Consider the following 13,288-nt stretch of genomic DNA (forward strand, 5'->3'; position numbering starts at 1 on the left):
AGCCACCAGATGGCGCTGTCTGTTCAGCAAAGGTTTGAAAGCACACTTCATTGCCAGTCCTTCAGCCTTTATCTTTAAACCAAGAGTGCCATATGGTGGGGTCAGAAACTAAAGAAATTGGTTTGTGAGGCTTCATTTGGCCATCACTAGGTGTATGGTATAATAATAATCATGAATTATACATATTATACACATTATAATGTGAACATCCAGAGTCTGCTGGGTCTCTTCTTGTAAAATAAACAACAGGAAGTGATTGTTTTATGAAACAAACATCATCAACAGCAGTTTGTTTAAAAGTGTTTTCTGATCTGATGCTGTTTTTGGCAGGACGACATCATTCTGTTACAAATCACTGTTAAAATACCAATCAGTTTTATAATGTAGTTAAAGTTCGGTTACGTTAAAGCACAAAAACAATGTTTAGGTAAAGAATAGTTTGGGTTAAATAAACTTTTGTTCAAGTTAAAAAAAGAGAGGACCACTCTGTCTTTTAACACTTTATTCAGCTTCAGAGAGAGAAATTATCTGTTTACATCAAACTCCAAAAATGTGATAATCAAAGACAAAGATTTTACATAATATAACCATCACCAGATCTTTATCAAAACCTGAAAATATAGTAAAATGTTCCATATTTGAATACATAAAGCAAAATCAAACCAGTACACTGTAGACTGGTGTATTCATTCCAGTTCCTACCATAAAGATGTCGACCATACACACTGTGAATTATACAGAAAACTAAATACAACCTCAAAAGATGAATTAAATATTCACACTTTAAGAGAAATAAAATATAACAACAAGCTCAGAAAATGACAAATATTGATAACTCAGGTGTTGTTGAATCAGAATAAAGAGACAGAAAAACCCATCACAGGGTCACATCCTCAGTAATCTGATGCTGCTTTGAAACTGACTTCAATGTAGCTACTTTCTCTCTATTTAAATCTGCTGTTAAAAAGTCTGCTGGTGATTTCACATCTCTCCCCCTCAGGTTGGGATTACTACATGTCCCAGAATGCCGTTCAACAAACACATGTTATAGTGTAAATGTTTCCAAAAGTAACACAGCACTGCAAACAAAGTGAGTAAATGAATCAAAGGCCTGCTAACAGTGAGTATAGAGGGTTTAGCACGTAGAACAGATGAAATTAAACTTCTCATTGTCATTCTTTTTGAACCACTTATGTTCTCCTCCTCTGTCCATGGCTCCAGACATGTCACAGTCATCCGCTGGTACACCTGTGACCCAGTTCTTATAAGTGACCATCTCTTCATTGACCCAGAACCAGAAACCCAGAGTGCAGGTGTAGCGCAGTCCCAGCCAGACGTAGGGACTGTTGGCCTTCTTGGCTTTCTCTTGGACCCATCGCTGCTCGTCAGGGTTGGTGATGGAGACCAGGTCACAGTGGTTCATTCTGCAGTACTTCAAGGCATCGTCCCAGGTCATGTTCTCCTTGATTAGGATCATTTTATCTGCCATGGAAGAAACTGAAAGTTTGTGGACACTTTAGTCGGACAGTTAAAGTAAATATACATCTGTTTTTATGAACCAAAAATAGATGTATATTTCCTTGAAGTGAGAATACAGACAGAATCCAAATGTGAAATCCTGTGTGGAATATATTAAAGGAATTCAACATACATACACAAATATGTAGCACAAAACAAATACTGTTAGACAGACTCTTGCAAAACTCACCACCATAGCAGAAGAAGGGTTTTGTTTTATTACACTCGTCGGAGCTCCATTTTCCATCCAGCAGAGTCACAGCACATTTCTTACTGCTGTCTTCATCTCTGAATAACTCCAGATCCCAGTATCTGAAAGAGAAACTGCTCCCATCTGACCACCTCCAGGAGTCTCTGAACAGGCCGATCCACACGTCTTGATTAGAGCCCATGTTCTTGAGGCCCTCTAACTGTTGGTCTCCACTGACCAGGTCAGTGTGATGTTCTCTGCAGTAGCTCTGAGCCTGTGGCCAGCTCATCTTGTCTTCAATCAGATGGAATGTCTTGTTGGATTGCTTCCTTTCTGTGGGATAAACAGACAAAACTTACATCACCATGTCTTAAGGAAATACACATTTTGTCAAGTGGTATAGTTTCATAAAAGACTGTTTGATAATTATTCTTATTATTATTATTACTAATTACCTGTGAAACATTAACTAATTTATTTGTATTCCAGTCAAGATATTGGCAGCATTTTGGCAAAATATGGTGGATAACTCAATATTATGAATAGCATTAGTATGTATATATGTGATTCAGTGAGTAGTTGGGTTATAAGAAACATATTCTCACCATCGTAGCAGATGAAGGCATGCTTATGCTCTGTACAGTGGAAGTCCAGCCATGAGTTATTATGTATACGCACACAGTTTTCAGGAGATTCCTGATCATTTGGTTCACCTGGAGCCCATTTTGTATTAGTAACATTGAACTCCACTCCTGGCAGAGACCAGTGCCACATCCTGTTGTCTTCTCCTGCGGTGCTGCAAGGAGGTTAAAAAGAGGACAAATCACAGTGTCATATCACGTCATATCATTGGCTACAACCCTCTGCAGTGAAATCTGGTCTGCACTTGTCAAAAGGCTCAGTAGCTGGCACACTATCATACAACATGGGGATGATTGGTTAGTTGCACTGAGGTGTCCACAGTCGGCCTTGAGTCACAATTGATCTTATATGAAGACACCAAAGATAAGGGTGAGAATTACAATTCTGCCATTATTGTAACACACACATCACAGTTCAGTTACACTGAGTATGTGTAATACCTGTAAAGCCCAATCCAGGCTCCATCTTGATTCTGTGCAGAGTCACGGAGTCTCTTCATGTCTGTCATGTCAGACACTGTGGCCAGGTCAGTGTGATGCTCTCTGCAGTACTGCTGGGCTTCAGTCCAGGTCTTTGTCTGGTTAACAAAGTGGTACTCATGGAGGTGACACATGAAGAAGGAACACTGACCTAATAACAGAGGAAATACTGCAGTGATGGAGCAGACAGCATTAAATCAACATCATGAGTACACAGCTACTACTTACTCCACGCCTCTTTATTCACTTAGATTTCTGAGTTTCTGGATGATTTGCTCTTTATTTCATGATAAGAATGAGCTTTAAGTGAAATCATTTCATGGCAGCAGCAGCAGCAGCAGCAGCAGCAGCAGCAGCAGCAGCAGCAGCAGCAGCAGCAGCACTGCTGTATATGTGATAAGATGATCCACTTACCCATCAGAAGGAGCAGAAACAGACTCCACTGCATCTTTGCTCTGTTAGATGAAACTGATATTTCAGTGTGCTGTGAACCAAACACAATGGATTTAACAAATATTGTCAGTAAAATAAAAAATAAACATTTTAACTCTTAACTGTGTGTCCATTAAAAACAAGAAATACACACACAAACAAAGGTCACCACCCCCTCCAGTTTATGAGGAAGCAGAATGATGTTTAGCAGCTAATATGCAAATTAGGATGAAACCTGCATGAACAGACTCACACTGTGAAACTGTCACTGTTTTACAGCTCATTAAAATTTCTTATTTGAATAAAACACAAATAATGTAATGCATCAGGCTGAGCCAATAACAAACAAACACCTGTACAGTATAGTGCGACGCAACAACCCTGCATATTGTTTATTATCATGCTCTGGTTTTCATATATTCACCTTACAATACACTGCTACTATCAAAAACATATTGTGTTTCAGGAGTGCGTGAGACACGATGACGTCACAGGTTCTTTAACCAGAATGAGAAACAAAATAGAGGATAATGCAGAATTAAATTGTTTACTGTTTCTTCAATATATAGATTTAACACCCAAAAGCATGCAGAAGAAGATACGTAGTGTTTTCTCAGCCCTGAGTCTGCAGAGCAGGCTGCATGCATCCCAAAAAAAGCTCCATAAACCAAATCCTGAGCCTGAGAGGTAAAACCCAGGGCAAGAAGACGTCCACTGGCCTCACAAAGCTTCACAGTATTGAAGCATTGTTGGATTTCTTTGCATTATAATGTCAGGTGTTCTTGTTATTGTGTCCACTCTTTGTAAAACACGCTGAACTTTGCATGAAATTAAAACTTTAAAATGATAAACTGTGATTATAAAACATGTCACAAATGAGCTGAGCTGTTTGCTAAATCTGGCAAATACAAAAAGACAAAGTGCAAATCTGATTTGATTTGAAATGATGTGAAATATATACTGAAAAAAAGACATTACTGTTCTGTCCACCTCTGCACACACACAATAAATAATATATCAAAGTGACACAACAGAATCATAACTTACATCTTCTGTCCTCCTCTCAGCCGCTTCACTCTGGTGTCTCTCCTTGTGTGCTGATGAAGACTAAAATGTCCCCCAGGTAGATGCTCTCTTTGAGCCGCCTTCACCTGACGTCAGCATTTGAATATCAAAATACTCAAGTCAAAAATGTCCAAAGTCCAGAAAGGATCTATTGATGACAACAAGACATTTACATGATGCACCAGGAAATAAAAAGAGGAACACAATTTCCTGTTTTCTGTCCAACGAGCAGAAAACAAGGTGTCATACCTAAATATCCACTAATAAGGAGAATAAACTGAACTCATGTTTGTTACTCTGAAAATACAGATTTTCTGTAAATGCATGTTTCTCAGTTATTTGCTTCAACAGTAATTTAATTTGTATGTGTTTCAATAGGTTTGTGGTGTCAAACTCAGCTTAAAGGAACAGTGTGTAAGACTTAGGGGGATTTAGTGGTGTCTAGCAGTGAGGATTGCAGATTCCAGAGCAGAGAATCAACCTAAAATCATGCTTCTTGTTAAAACAGGAGCAGAGAAACTTTCCATGACGAGGAGTACTTGAAAAGACAAGTACAAAGCCGTGGGTTCAGAGGTCACTGGTGAGTGAGTCAGTTACAGAGAAATGAGTGGACTCTATGCTGTGGTCAGTCTGCTGCCATCTGCTGGACATAATGAAGTACAACATGGGAAGCCATTCACACGTCCACGTCTACAAAACAATTTAGACTGGGATCAGAGGAGAGGTGGATGGGATGATCAAATTCATGTCTTACATATACTTAATTTACTTGCACATGCATTTTTTAAAAGTCGTCTCCCTAACCTGCCTTCATGGACAGCCAGGTAATGAGGGTGTTCGCCCTAAGCTGCGGCATTGTTTGTCATTGTTGCGAAATTAAACCACGATTCAAACCTCTGAGTACAGCCAGGCTAACAATAAAACACCAGTGAGCTTAACAACAAGTAACCTAGTCTGGCATAAAATCACACTGCCTCCCCCCAGCTCTCAGATTATCAGTTTTGGGTTTAACAACCGCCCCATGTGAGCGTAGACAGACACTGAATTACTTTACAACCTCAAACACACATTAAACACACATTAAACATGGCTTAACAGAGACAATTTCAAACACAAGTACACAAATCAGTTTCACTATAACTCGCAGCATTCACAGGCAAACACTTGTCTTTATCTGGATTTTCCCCACAAATACAACATGCTAATGTTTTAGCACAAGCCTATGGCATTTTACGTTGTATAAGTTAGCCTAGCAGCTAGTGGACTTTTCCTCTGCTCATATGAAGCCAGGGACAACAGCAACATTTAACAAAGGTAACGTTACAAAATTTGGCTCCATTACAACTCACAGGGTTCACTGACAAAACAACTGTCTTATACTAAACACGTTTTCCAAACAAATACAACATGCTAACGTTATATGCACAAACCTATGGCATTTTACATTGTATAAATTAGCCTTGTGCCTAGAGGACTTTTCCTCTACTCATATGAAGCCAGGGACAACAGCAACATTTAAAGGAGCTATATGTAAGAAATCTAAAGCAAATAGTCATAAAATCCTCCTAATATGTCACAGAGACTAAGGAATAATGTTCATATAACATACTGATCTCACCGACAACAATAGTACAGCCAGGATATTTGCATTTAAAAAACACTTTTACGGTCCGCAAATCATGTTTATGTTTTGAATTTGTGTTTTGGCCTGTTGCGCCACCCACCACCGTCTACCAGTCACGCAGTCAGTAGAATCTCAGCATCAGTTACAGTTACGACTGAGCTACAGCAGCACGGCAAGCAGCATTAGCAGTGTCCCGGTACATAGCATTAGCAGCCAGCTCCTCCTCAGCTGTATCCCGGCAGCAGCATTAGCAGCAGAGAAGCCGAACTTGCTCTTTTCCGCTGGAAAACCGAAGATCAAGGACGCGGCGACGCAGCCCTGCCACGGCAGCCAAATCAGTCTCCAGCGTGCCGCTGTCCAGCAACCTCGAATCTGTAGGGGAGGGGGGGCGGACACGACTCGCGGCAGTATTTTGAATTTGAGTGCAGTAACTGTTTTGGCCACATTCTTACATACAGCGCCTTTAACAAAACGTTACAAAATTTGGCTCTATTACAACTCACAAGGTTCACTGACAAAACAACTGTCTTATACTAAACATGTTTTCCAAACAAATATGGGTCCATGTCATTGGTCCGACAGCCCATTGGTCCGACATCACATTAGTCCGACGTCCCGTTGTTCCGATATGTGATTATACTAGGCTATACTGTATTTGTGTACCATAGAGGATCAGCAACGCAACAAAAGTAGGCTACTGGTCGAGATACAAGTGTCATAGAGAGAACAGAATGAAACACCATAACCTCCTGTTATTAACTCTGGGGTCGGGGTTGTGTGGGGAGCTCTCCGCGGTGCTGAACGGCTCCTGGCGGGCGTATTTCTACCTTGATGGTGCGCCACGACCGGCTCTGGGTCAGGTGGGAAAGGCTTGAGGTGAAGCAGGCTCACGGCTTATGTGTTTGTCACTTTCTTTTTCATTTTAACCCACACCATGATCTTTTCCTAACCCTAACCAAGTGGTTTTTGTGCCTAAACCTAACCAGACCTTAACCACAGGGCATCATGATGATTTCAGAACAACGAGACTTCGGAACAATGGGTTTAATATGGTCGGAACAATGGGATGTCGGACCAATGGGCTGTCGGACCAATGGGCAGACCCCACAAATATAACATGCTAACGTTATTAGCACAAGCCTATGGCATTTTACATTATATAAATTAGCCTAGTGATGAGCGGAGAGTTCCTCTGCTCATATGACGCTAGGATAAATCACACACAAGACTCAAAAAGCTATTTTGTGGAGGCTTTATTGTCTTAACAATTTATTGTTTCTTATCCATGAAATTAATGTAAATAAAAGCTTAGTTTAAAAAAAAAAAAAAAAATTGGCACAAACGTCCACTTGGCCTGAACAATGATCTAATTAGACGTTGATGGTTAAAGGTCGAAGTCACCATGGCCTTGTATCCGTCTCATTCTCATGAACACGATATCTCAAAAACACCTTGAGGGAATGTCTTCAAATTTGGCACAAACATTAGAAACACAGTGATGACTCGCTAAGAAGAAACTGGTTTTGTTGTCTGTTGGTCTGCAGTGATCTGCATATTAGCAGGCGTCTTGCCTAGGTGTCACGACATCCACCATCCCCTCTACGTCAGGATAACAAAGTCTCATACACTACCTCACATTAGAAACGTTGACCTATAGGTGAATGTAAGACTAACTTGTGCTGTGCTGCTCCTCAGCCTTTCTGGGCCTCAACCTAAGCTCCTCCTCCCCTGTTTTGCACCATTGACTAGGGACCAGTCGCCAATCAGACCATCTGGGGTATGTAAAGGCTGAGGAGCTGCTCATTTGGCTGCCATGTGTTGCCCTGCTGGTGTGTTGGTGGGCCACTTTGTAAAAACAGTCCAGAGCTCTTTGTGACTTTTGTATTGTACTTTTTTTCTGACAGTTAGTCAGCGCCGTGGTTTTGTTTGTATTCAGGGCTATTTTATTCATTATTTTGGCCTGGGCTCTCTCTGATATTCTTTTGTATGCTTTTTTATGCTACTGTCAATGTGTTTCAACATACGGCAGATCAGCTGAGTATAAAAAAGAAAACACAATAACATTCTCATCTTTATTTTATAAACAGAACATGAAGTGTTTACAGCCGCAGAAAGTCACATCACATTGTGTGATCTTTTCACCTCTATTAAAGGTTTGATCTGTATGAAATCACATTAATGCACCTCACACAGGGAAAATCAAAAATCCACTGAATGAGCAGTACCTTGATCCATTATCACTGATCTTATAATTTGCCCAAAGACGAACATTGACTTTGTCTCCAACATGTAGCTGCAAGATGGCACTGTTAGATCCAGGGATGGCCTTAGTTTGAGTAGAAGCATACCATGACACTATGTGGTTTCCATTTCGGTACAAACTTCCACCAGAGGCTCCATCATTTGCCCAGTTAAAGGAAGTGAAGGTGAAATAATAGACACCTCGCACTGGTGCCGTAAAATAACCTGCACCAACGACAAAATATAGTCATAATTAAATGAGTAACCAGGCAACAGGAAGAGATGGAGGGGAAAAGAATGAAAGATCACTTTAATACTTAGAGTTATCTCTGGTACTTTGGTACATCCAATCTAGAGGTGGTGGAATAGCAGAGGAAGACTGAGTACTGACCTGTGACTGGGCTGTAATGTCCTCCAATGTTGGACAGAACATTATCGTACACCAGACCATGATGAACATTTACAGGACCGATGGTGCCCTGTACTGGATGTGCAGCAGAAAATGCAACCCGATTCTGCCCTGAGAGATGTAAACATGAACACATCAGTATTCTGAAATTTGTCCTTTTATTTAATTCAGAAGTTCAAGATAAACGGCAAGATTCAGGGGGATTTAGCGGCATCAAGTGGTGAGGACTGCAGATTGCAAACAGCTGAAACTTCTGGTGAGAATTCCTTCAGAGTTCATTTTCCAGGGTTTTTTGTTGATTTAGCCGCAGAGGTATTTTCCTCTCCTGAACCGGGTGATTAAAACCTGTATAAGCAAAAGCGGTTTCACGCTACAAATCAGTGTTCCTCCTACCCTGTTGGGCTCATCAGAGACAGGCCGCTAGCCCAGCACCTGCTAAAGTATGCTCACATCTTTTTTTGATAACTTAAGATCCGGATATTACCCGCAGAGGTCTCCTCTCCAAAACAAACGGACCAGGTGAGTTAATCCAACCTGGTCTCGCTCCGAAGTCATCGAAATCCAGCGCTAAGGCAGTGACTTGCGGTGACAGACACTGACGAATAAAGCCATCCTTTAACGTCGGCATAATACTCGGCAGGACAAGAACAAAAGTTAAGGTGGCAGAAGTCCGAGTAGAGTGGGTGGTACGGGTGGTGGATGGGTCCAACAAACACTGACTTTCACCCAGGACAGCAGTGTTTGCATCCCATGAGATTACAAAGCCAGACCCTGTTCTTTTTTCTGAAACCTAACCATGTGCTGTTGTTGAAGGGAAAAAAATGTCAGTTTGGGGTGTTGCTTCAACATAGTGCTTTTGTTTTGAAAGAAATGGCAGTCTCCGTGGACAAAGACCGGCTCCCTATGTAGATGGAAACGGCTCATTCTAAGGTAAGGAAAACACAATGATTCTTTTTTTTCAGGTGATTATAGAGTTAAGAACATCATTGCATTTCTGCCAATATATCCCCCTAAATCTTACCCACTGTACCTTTAAGCCAGAGCTGTTCATGGGAAAGAAAAGGAAAGTGACCATGGACCTTTTCTTGGCAGTTGGTCTGACAGTGTTTAACCTTCCTATTGCATGCTGAACTGAACTTCCTGTTCCTTCATCTGGCCACATTTCCACTCCCCCAGCCCCCTCATTGCCATTCTCTACCTGTCCACCAGATGCCCTCAGACTTTCAACCTCACTCCCAAATCTGCCCTGCAGTAACCCCTTTCCTGCCACTCCCATCAGCCGGGGTACGTTCAGTCTCTTAGTGATCACCATTTTGCTTTGGTGTCTGGGTTGAACAGCATGTTTCTTGAAACAGTGTGAAACGGTGTGTAAGGGGCTTTTCTGTAGCCCACATTTTCTCTTGTTGGTGGGTGTGTTCGTGGTGTTACCCAATCAGCAACAACATGGATATGAATAAATGCCAAGTAGATCCTTATTGTACTTAGATTTCAGTGTTTCCCATGCCAACAAAGCCCTTTTGTAAATAAACTGAGTGAAACCCCAGCATACTATAAGGCAGTGCGCTTGCATAACAAAACCAGGTTTCAGCACACCACCTTTGAATCAACATTTTGCTACATTTTATCGGGGCTGAACGCAACCCTGATCTTCTCTCCCCACCTGCTCCCCATTTTCCTCATTCAGTCCATACCTGCCCCTTTTCACAAGTCAGTTGTCAGACTGCCCGTGTTGCTCCATGCCATGCCTTATAGAGCCACATGAACTCTGACACCTGTGAACCTAACTGCCTGCACCTCTTTCCTGCTCCCATTCCTGTCTAGCTGTGGACTCAGTTACTCCTGTTTGCACTTCTCTACCCATGCCAGTAAGCTCATCTACCTTCATTTAATCAATAAATCACTAAACTGGCCTGTTTTCACCAACTGTGAAACTTACGCATACAAAACTGTGAAATTGACGCATACAAGCAATGTTTGTATAGAAAAGGTGGAAATGCCTCTCAAAAGTGCCTCTCAAAAGAAAATTTTGCTTATGGCTATCAGGGGAGCTGCACCAAGCAAGAGTGTAAAAGAGAAGGTTGCTCATATTTTTAAGCGTAGATATGTTGCTATTATCTGATGTCATCAGAACACTGTTAAATCAATACATTCTTTTATTTTTTTTTTAAGTAATTATCTCAGCTTAGCTCATAACAGAATCATTTAGTCCTCAGCAGCAACTATGGCTTAGCGTAACCATTGTTTGGTATTTTTTATTACCTTGATCCACTGTACCGAGTTCAATCACCTTGCTGTCAAGTGCAGACAGCTTCCTCTCACTGGCCTCCAGCTTTTTGTTTGTCTCCTCCAGGGCTCTCACAGTAGCTGCAAGCCTTTCTTCCAGAGCCCCCAGCTCCTTCAGCACTGTGTAGATGGGTGGTTCACAGGTCAGCTGGGTTGTTGAGTTTTTTTTCAAAGTGGCTGGTGTCTCTAGCTCTTGGTTTAGATTTTGGAGAGCATCCTTCTCTACCCAAGTATCATTCAGGTCTTCATGTGTCAGCTCAGTGACTTGGGTCTCCGCTCCTCTGGTCTGACAATCAGATAGAGCGGCAAGCAAACACACAACCATCATCAGTGAAAGTCTCTCCATTCTTCAGCTTAGAAGGCACTCGAAATGACTGTTTACTGACAGCAAGAAGGAACGTATTTATAAGAAAGTCAAAGTCAAAGCTGCTGTAAAAACATCAGATAAGCTAATAAACTTTACCCTATTTCCTCATGGCATTTTGACAGTTGTTTATTACAGGTCAATCATCAGTCAACATCAATGTGAAAGTCCTTGATTTGTGTTGTTGTTGTCCAGTATCATGTGCCCTAACTCCGGATTGAAAGTTAATCTCAATTTCCTTCTTGATAAATAAAGTGCATGCCAGAAGTCTGTTGACACAAGCCAGGTTTCTATCCAAATTTAGTGCAAATTTTAACCAAGTTTCTTGAAAATTGGCACAAGAAAATCCCAATGACTGCATGTTTCCATGAGGTCACGCATATAAAGAAACACTTGGTGTTTGAACCATTAAACCTGTTTTTTTTCCACTCTCTGGTAGCTATTAAAAGCTAGAGGGAGAAGATTTAGGGATGTGTTTTTGTGTGTATGGTGGAGGTGGTGGTGGTGGGGACATTCAGGGTACATTGAATGTCAGTAGTAATTGTAGCACCATTAAAAAAAACAACTACGGGAGGAAGATAGAGGATCAGCTGCAGCAGAACAATGTCAGCGGAGTCTGGGAGGGCCTCAAACCATCACTGGTCTTAAGGATTCAAACTCCCAGCCTGTAGGGGACCAGAAGTGGGTAAATAATCTGACTGTATTCTTTATCAGATTTGATCAAACATCAGCTCTATGCAGAGGCTATCCCCTAGCCTACAGATGTGGCCTAGGCCGTTCTGAGCATCTTTCGCTCTGCAGTTACACCTCCAAAACACTAGTCGGCTGCAGGGTTTCTGTGAAGTGCTGTAACGTTTAGTTGATTCAAAACACACATTAAACACACATTAAACATGGCTTAATAGCGACAATTTCAAACACAAGTTCACGAATCAGCTTCACTATAACTCGCAGCATTCACAGAAAAAGCATTTGTCTTTTGCTGGACACATTTTCCCCACAAATACAACATGCTAATGTTTTTTTACATTTTACATTGTATAAATTAGCCTAGCAGCTAGTGGAGTTTCCTCTACTCACATAAAACCAGGGACAACAGCAACATTTAACAAAGGTAATGTTACAAAATTTGACTCCATTACAGCTCACAAGGTTCACGACAAAACAACTGTCTTATACTAAACACGTTTTCCATACAAAAATAGGATGCTAACATTATTAGCACAAGCCTATGGCATTTTACATTGTATAAATTAGCCTAGCAACAAGTTGAGATTTCCTCTACTCATATAAAGCCAGGATAAATCACACACAAGACTTAAAATGCTGTTTTTGTGGAGGCTTTATTGTCTTCGCAATTTATTGTTTCTTATCTGTGAAATTAAAGTAAATTAAAGTTTTGTTTCCACTGAGGGAAATGGTTTCAGCTTGCCAAAACAGACAGAAGGTCTGCTTCACCATGATGCGTAGTTAAGTTTCTGGGGGGGTGCACGTCAGGCTACGGCGTAGGGTACAGTGAGGTTCTACATTGACACAAAGGGTAGGTACGGTGTCGATTTGATGCAAACGTATAAATTCTGCCTTAGCTTTCACAGGTGCATCACTATTAGGTGAGCAAAGTCATCCAGTGGGCCTGATTAGACCCTTTGGCCAACCAGGTCTGGCCCCCCCAGCCAAATGTTTGACACCCCTGTTCTAAACCATCAGTCAGACAATCAGACTTTCGCTTTAATGTATTTTGCTTCTTTTTGCTGCCTTCTCATTATATTACTTTGTTTTTATACTCTTTCCTTATCATATTGCTCCTTGTTTTGTACAGTTTACTTATTACACCAACCTGCATTTTTCTTTTTTATCTAATGTTAAGCTTATCTTGGAGCATACAAGGTGTCCCATGGCCATGGAGTGGGAAGAGTAATAAAGTGAGAGTAATGAGGAAGAGATGAAACAAGTCAAGTACACAGAGATCACACCAGAGGGTCACTACAAAGTTTCTACTTTAGGTGTGACAGGCGTGACAGGCGTGACAGTGTGACGCCTA

At 41.2% G+C, this 13,288-nt stretch overlaps 2 protein-coding genes across 4 annotated transcripts; both read right to left on the reverse strand.

Moving 5' to 3' along the window:
• Positions 1-487: 487 nt before the first annotated feature.
• Positions 488-7,857, reverse strand: LOC144459757 (macrophage mannose receptor 1-like). Of its 3 annotated transcripts, none has more exons than XM_078164356.1 (6): positions 4,309-7,857; positions 3,244-3,284; positions 2,791-2,980; positions 2,314-2,504; positions 1,709-2,041; positions 488-1,497 (listed from the first exon to the last, which is right to left on the reverse strand). In XM_078164356.1, exons 2-6 carry the CDS (start codon positions 3,275-3,277, stop codon positions 1,136-1,138), a joined length of 1,110 nt encoding a protein of 369 aa, XP_078020482.1. In that variant the 5' UTR covers positions 3,278-3,284; positions 4,309-7,857; the 3' UTR covers positions 488-1,135. The 3 variants fall into 3 exon arrangements, with proteins under 3 accessions (XP_078020482.1, XP_078020483.1, XP_078020481.1); XM_078164357.1 differs by having other exon boundaries at positions 488-1,482; positions 3,244-3,313; XM_078164355.1 differs by having other exon boundaries at positions 3,244-3,313.
• Positions 7,858-8,008: 151 nt separating this feature from the next.
• Positions 8,009-11,279, reverse strand: LOC117246171 (cerebellin-1-like). The gene is made up of 3 exons (XM_033609929.2): positions 10,860-11,279; positions 8,583-8,711; positions 8,009-8,416 (listed from the first exon to the last, which is right to left on the reverse strand). The coding sequence occupies exons 1-3, from the start codon at positions 11,227-11,229 to the stop codon at positions 8,136-8,138; spliced, it is 780 nt and encodes a 259-aa protein (XP_033465820.1). The 5' UTR covers positions 11,230-11,279; the 3' UTR covers positions 8,009-8,135.
• Between the last annotated feature and the right edge of the window lie 2,009 nt (positions 11,280-13,288).

The sequence above is a fragment of the Epinephelus lanceolatus genome, chromosome 22 (assembly GCF_041903045.1).
Source record: "Epinephelus lanceolatus isolate andai-2023 chromosome 22, ASM4190304v1, whole genome shotgun sequence".
In the NCBI taxonomy this organism is placed as follows: Eukaryota; Metazoa; Chordata; class Actinopteri; order Perciformes; family Serranidae; genus Epinephelus; species Epinephelus lanceolatus.

Bases quoted from the DNA above. Each gene is read 5' to 3' on its own strand.
- LOC144459757 (XM_078164356.1), bottom strand. From the start codon at position 3,277: ATGCAGTGGAGTCTGTTTCTGCTCCTTCTGATGG. The intron at 2,505-2,790 runs GTATTACACATA...ACCTCCTTGCAG, and splicing joins GCCTGGATTGGGCTTTACAG to CACCGCAGGAGAAGACAACA. The intron at 1,498-1,708 runs GTGAGTTTTGCA...ACAAACTTTCAG, and splicing joins ACCCTTCTTCTGCTATGGTG to TTTCTTCCATGGCAGATAAA.
- LOC117246171 (XM_033609929.2), bottom strand. From the start codon at position 11,229: ATGGAGAGACTTTCACTGATGATGGTTGTGTGTTTGCTTGCCGCTCTA. The intron at 8,712-10,859 runs GTAATAAAAAAT...TACATCTCTCAG, and splicing joins ACTCGGTACAGTGGATCAAG to GGCAGAATCGGGTTGCATTT. The intron at 8,417-8,582 runs GTCAGTACTCAG...TCGTTGGTGCAG, and splicing joins ACATTACAGCCCAGTCACAG to GTTATTTTACGGCACCAGTG.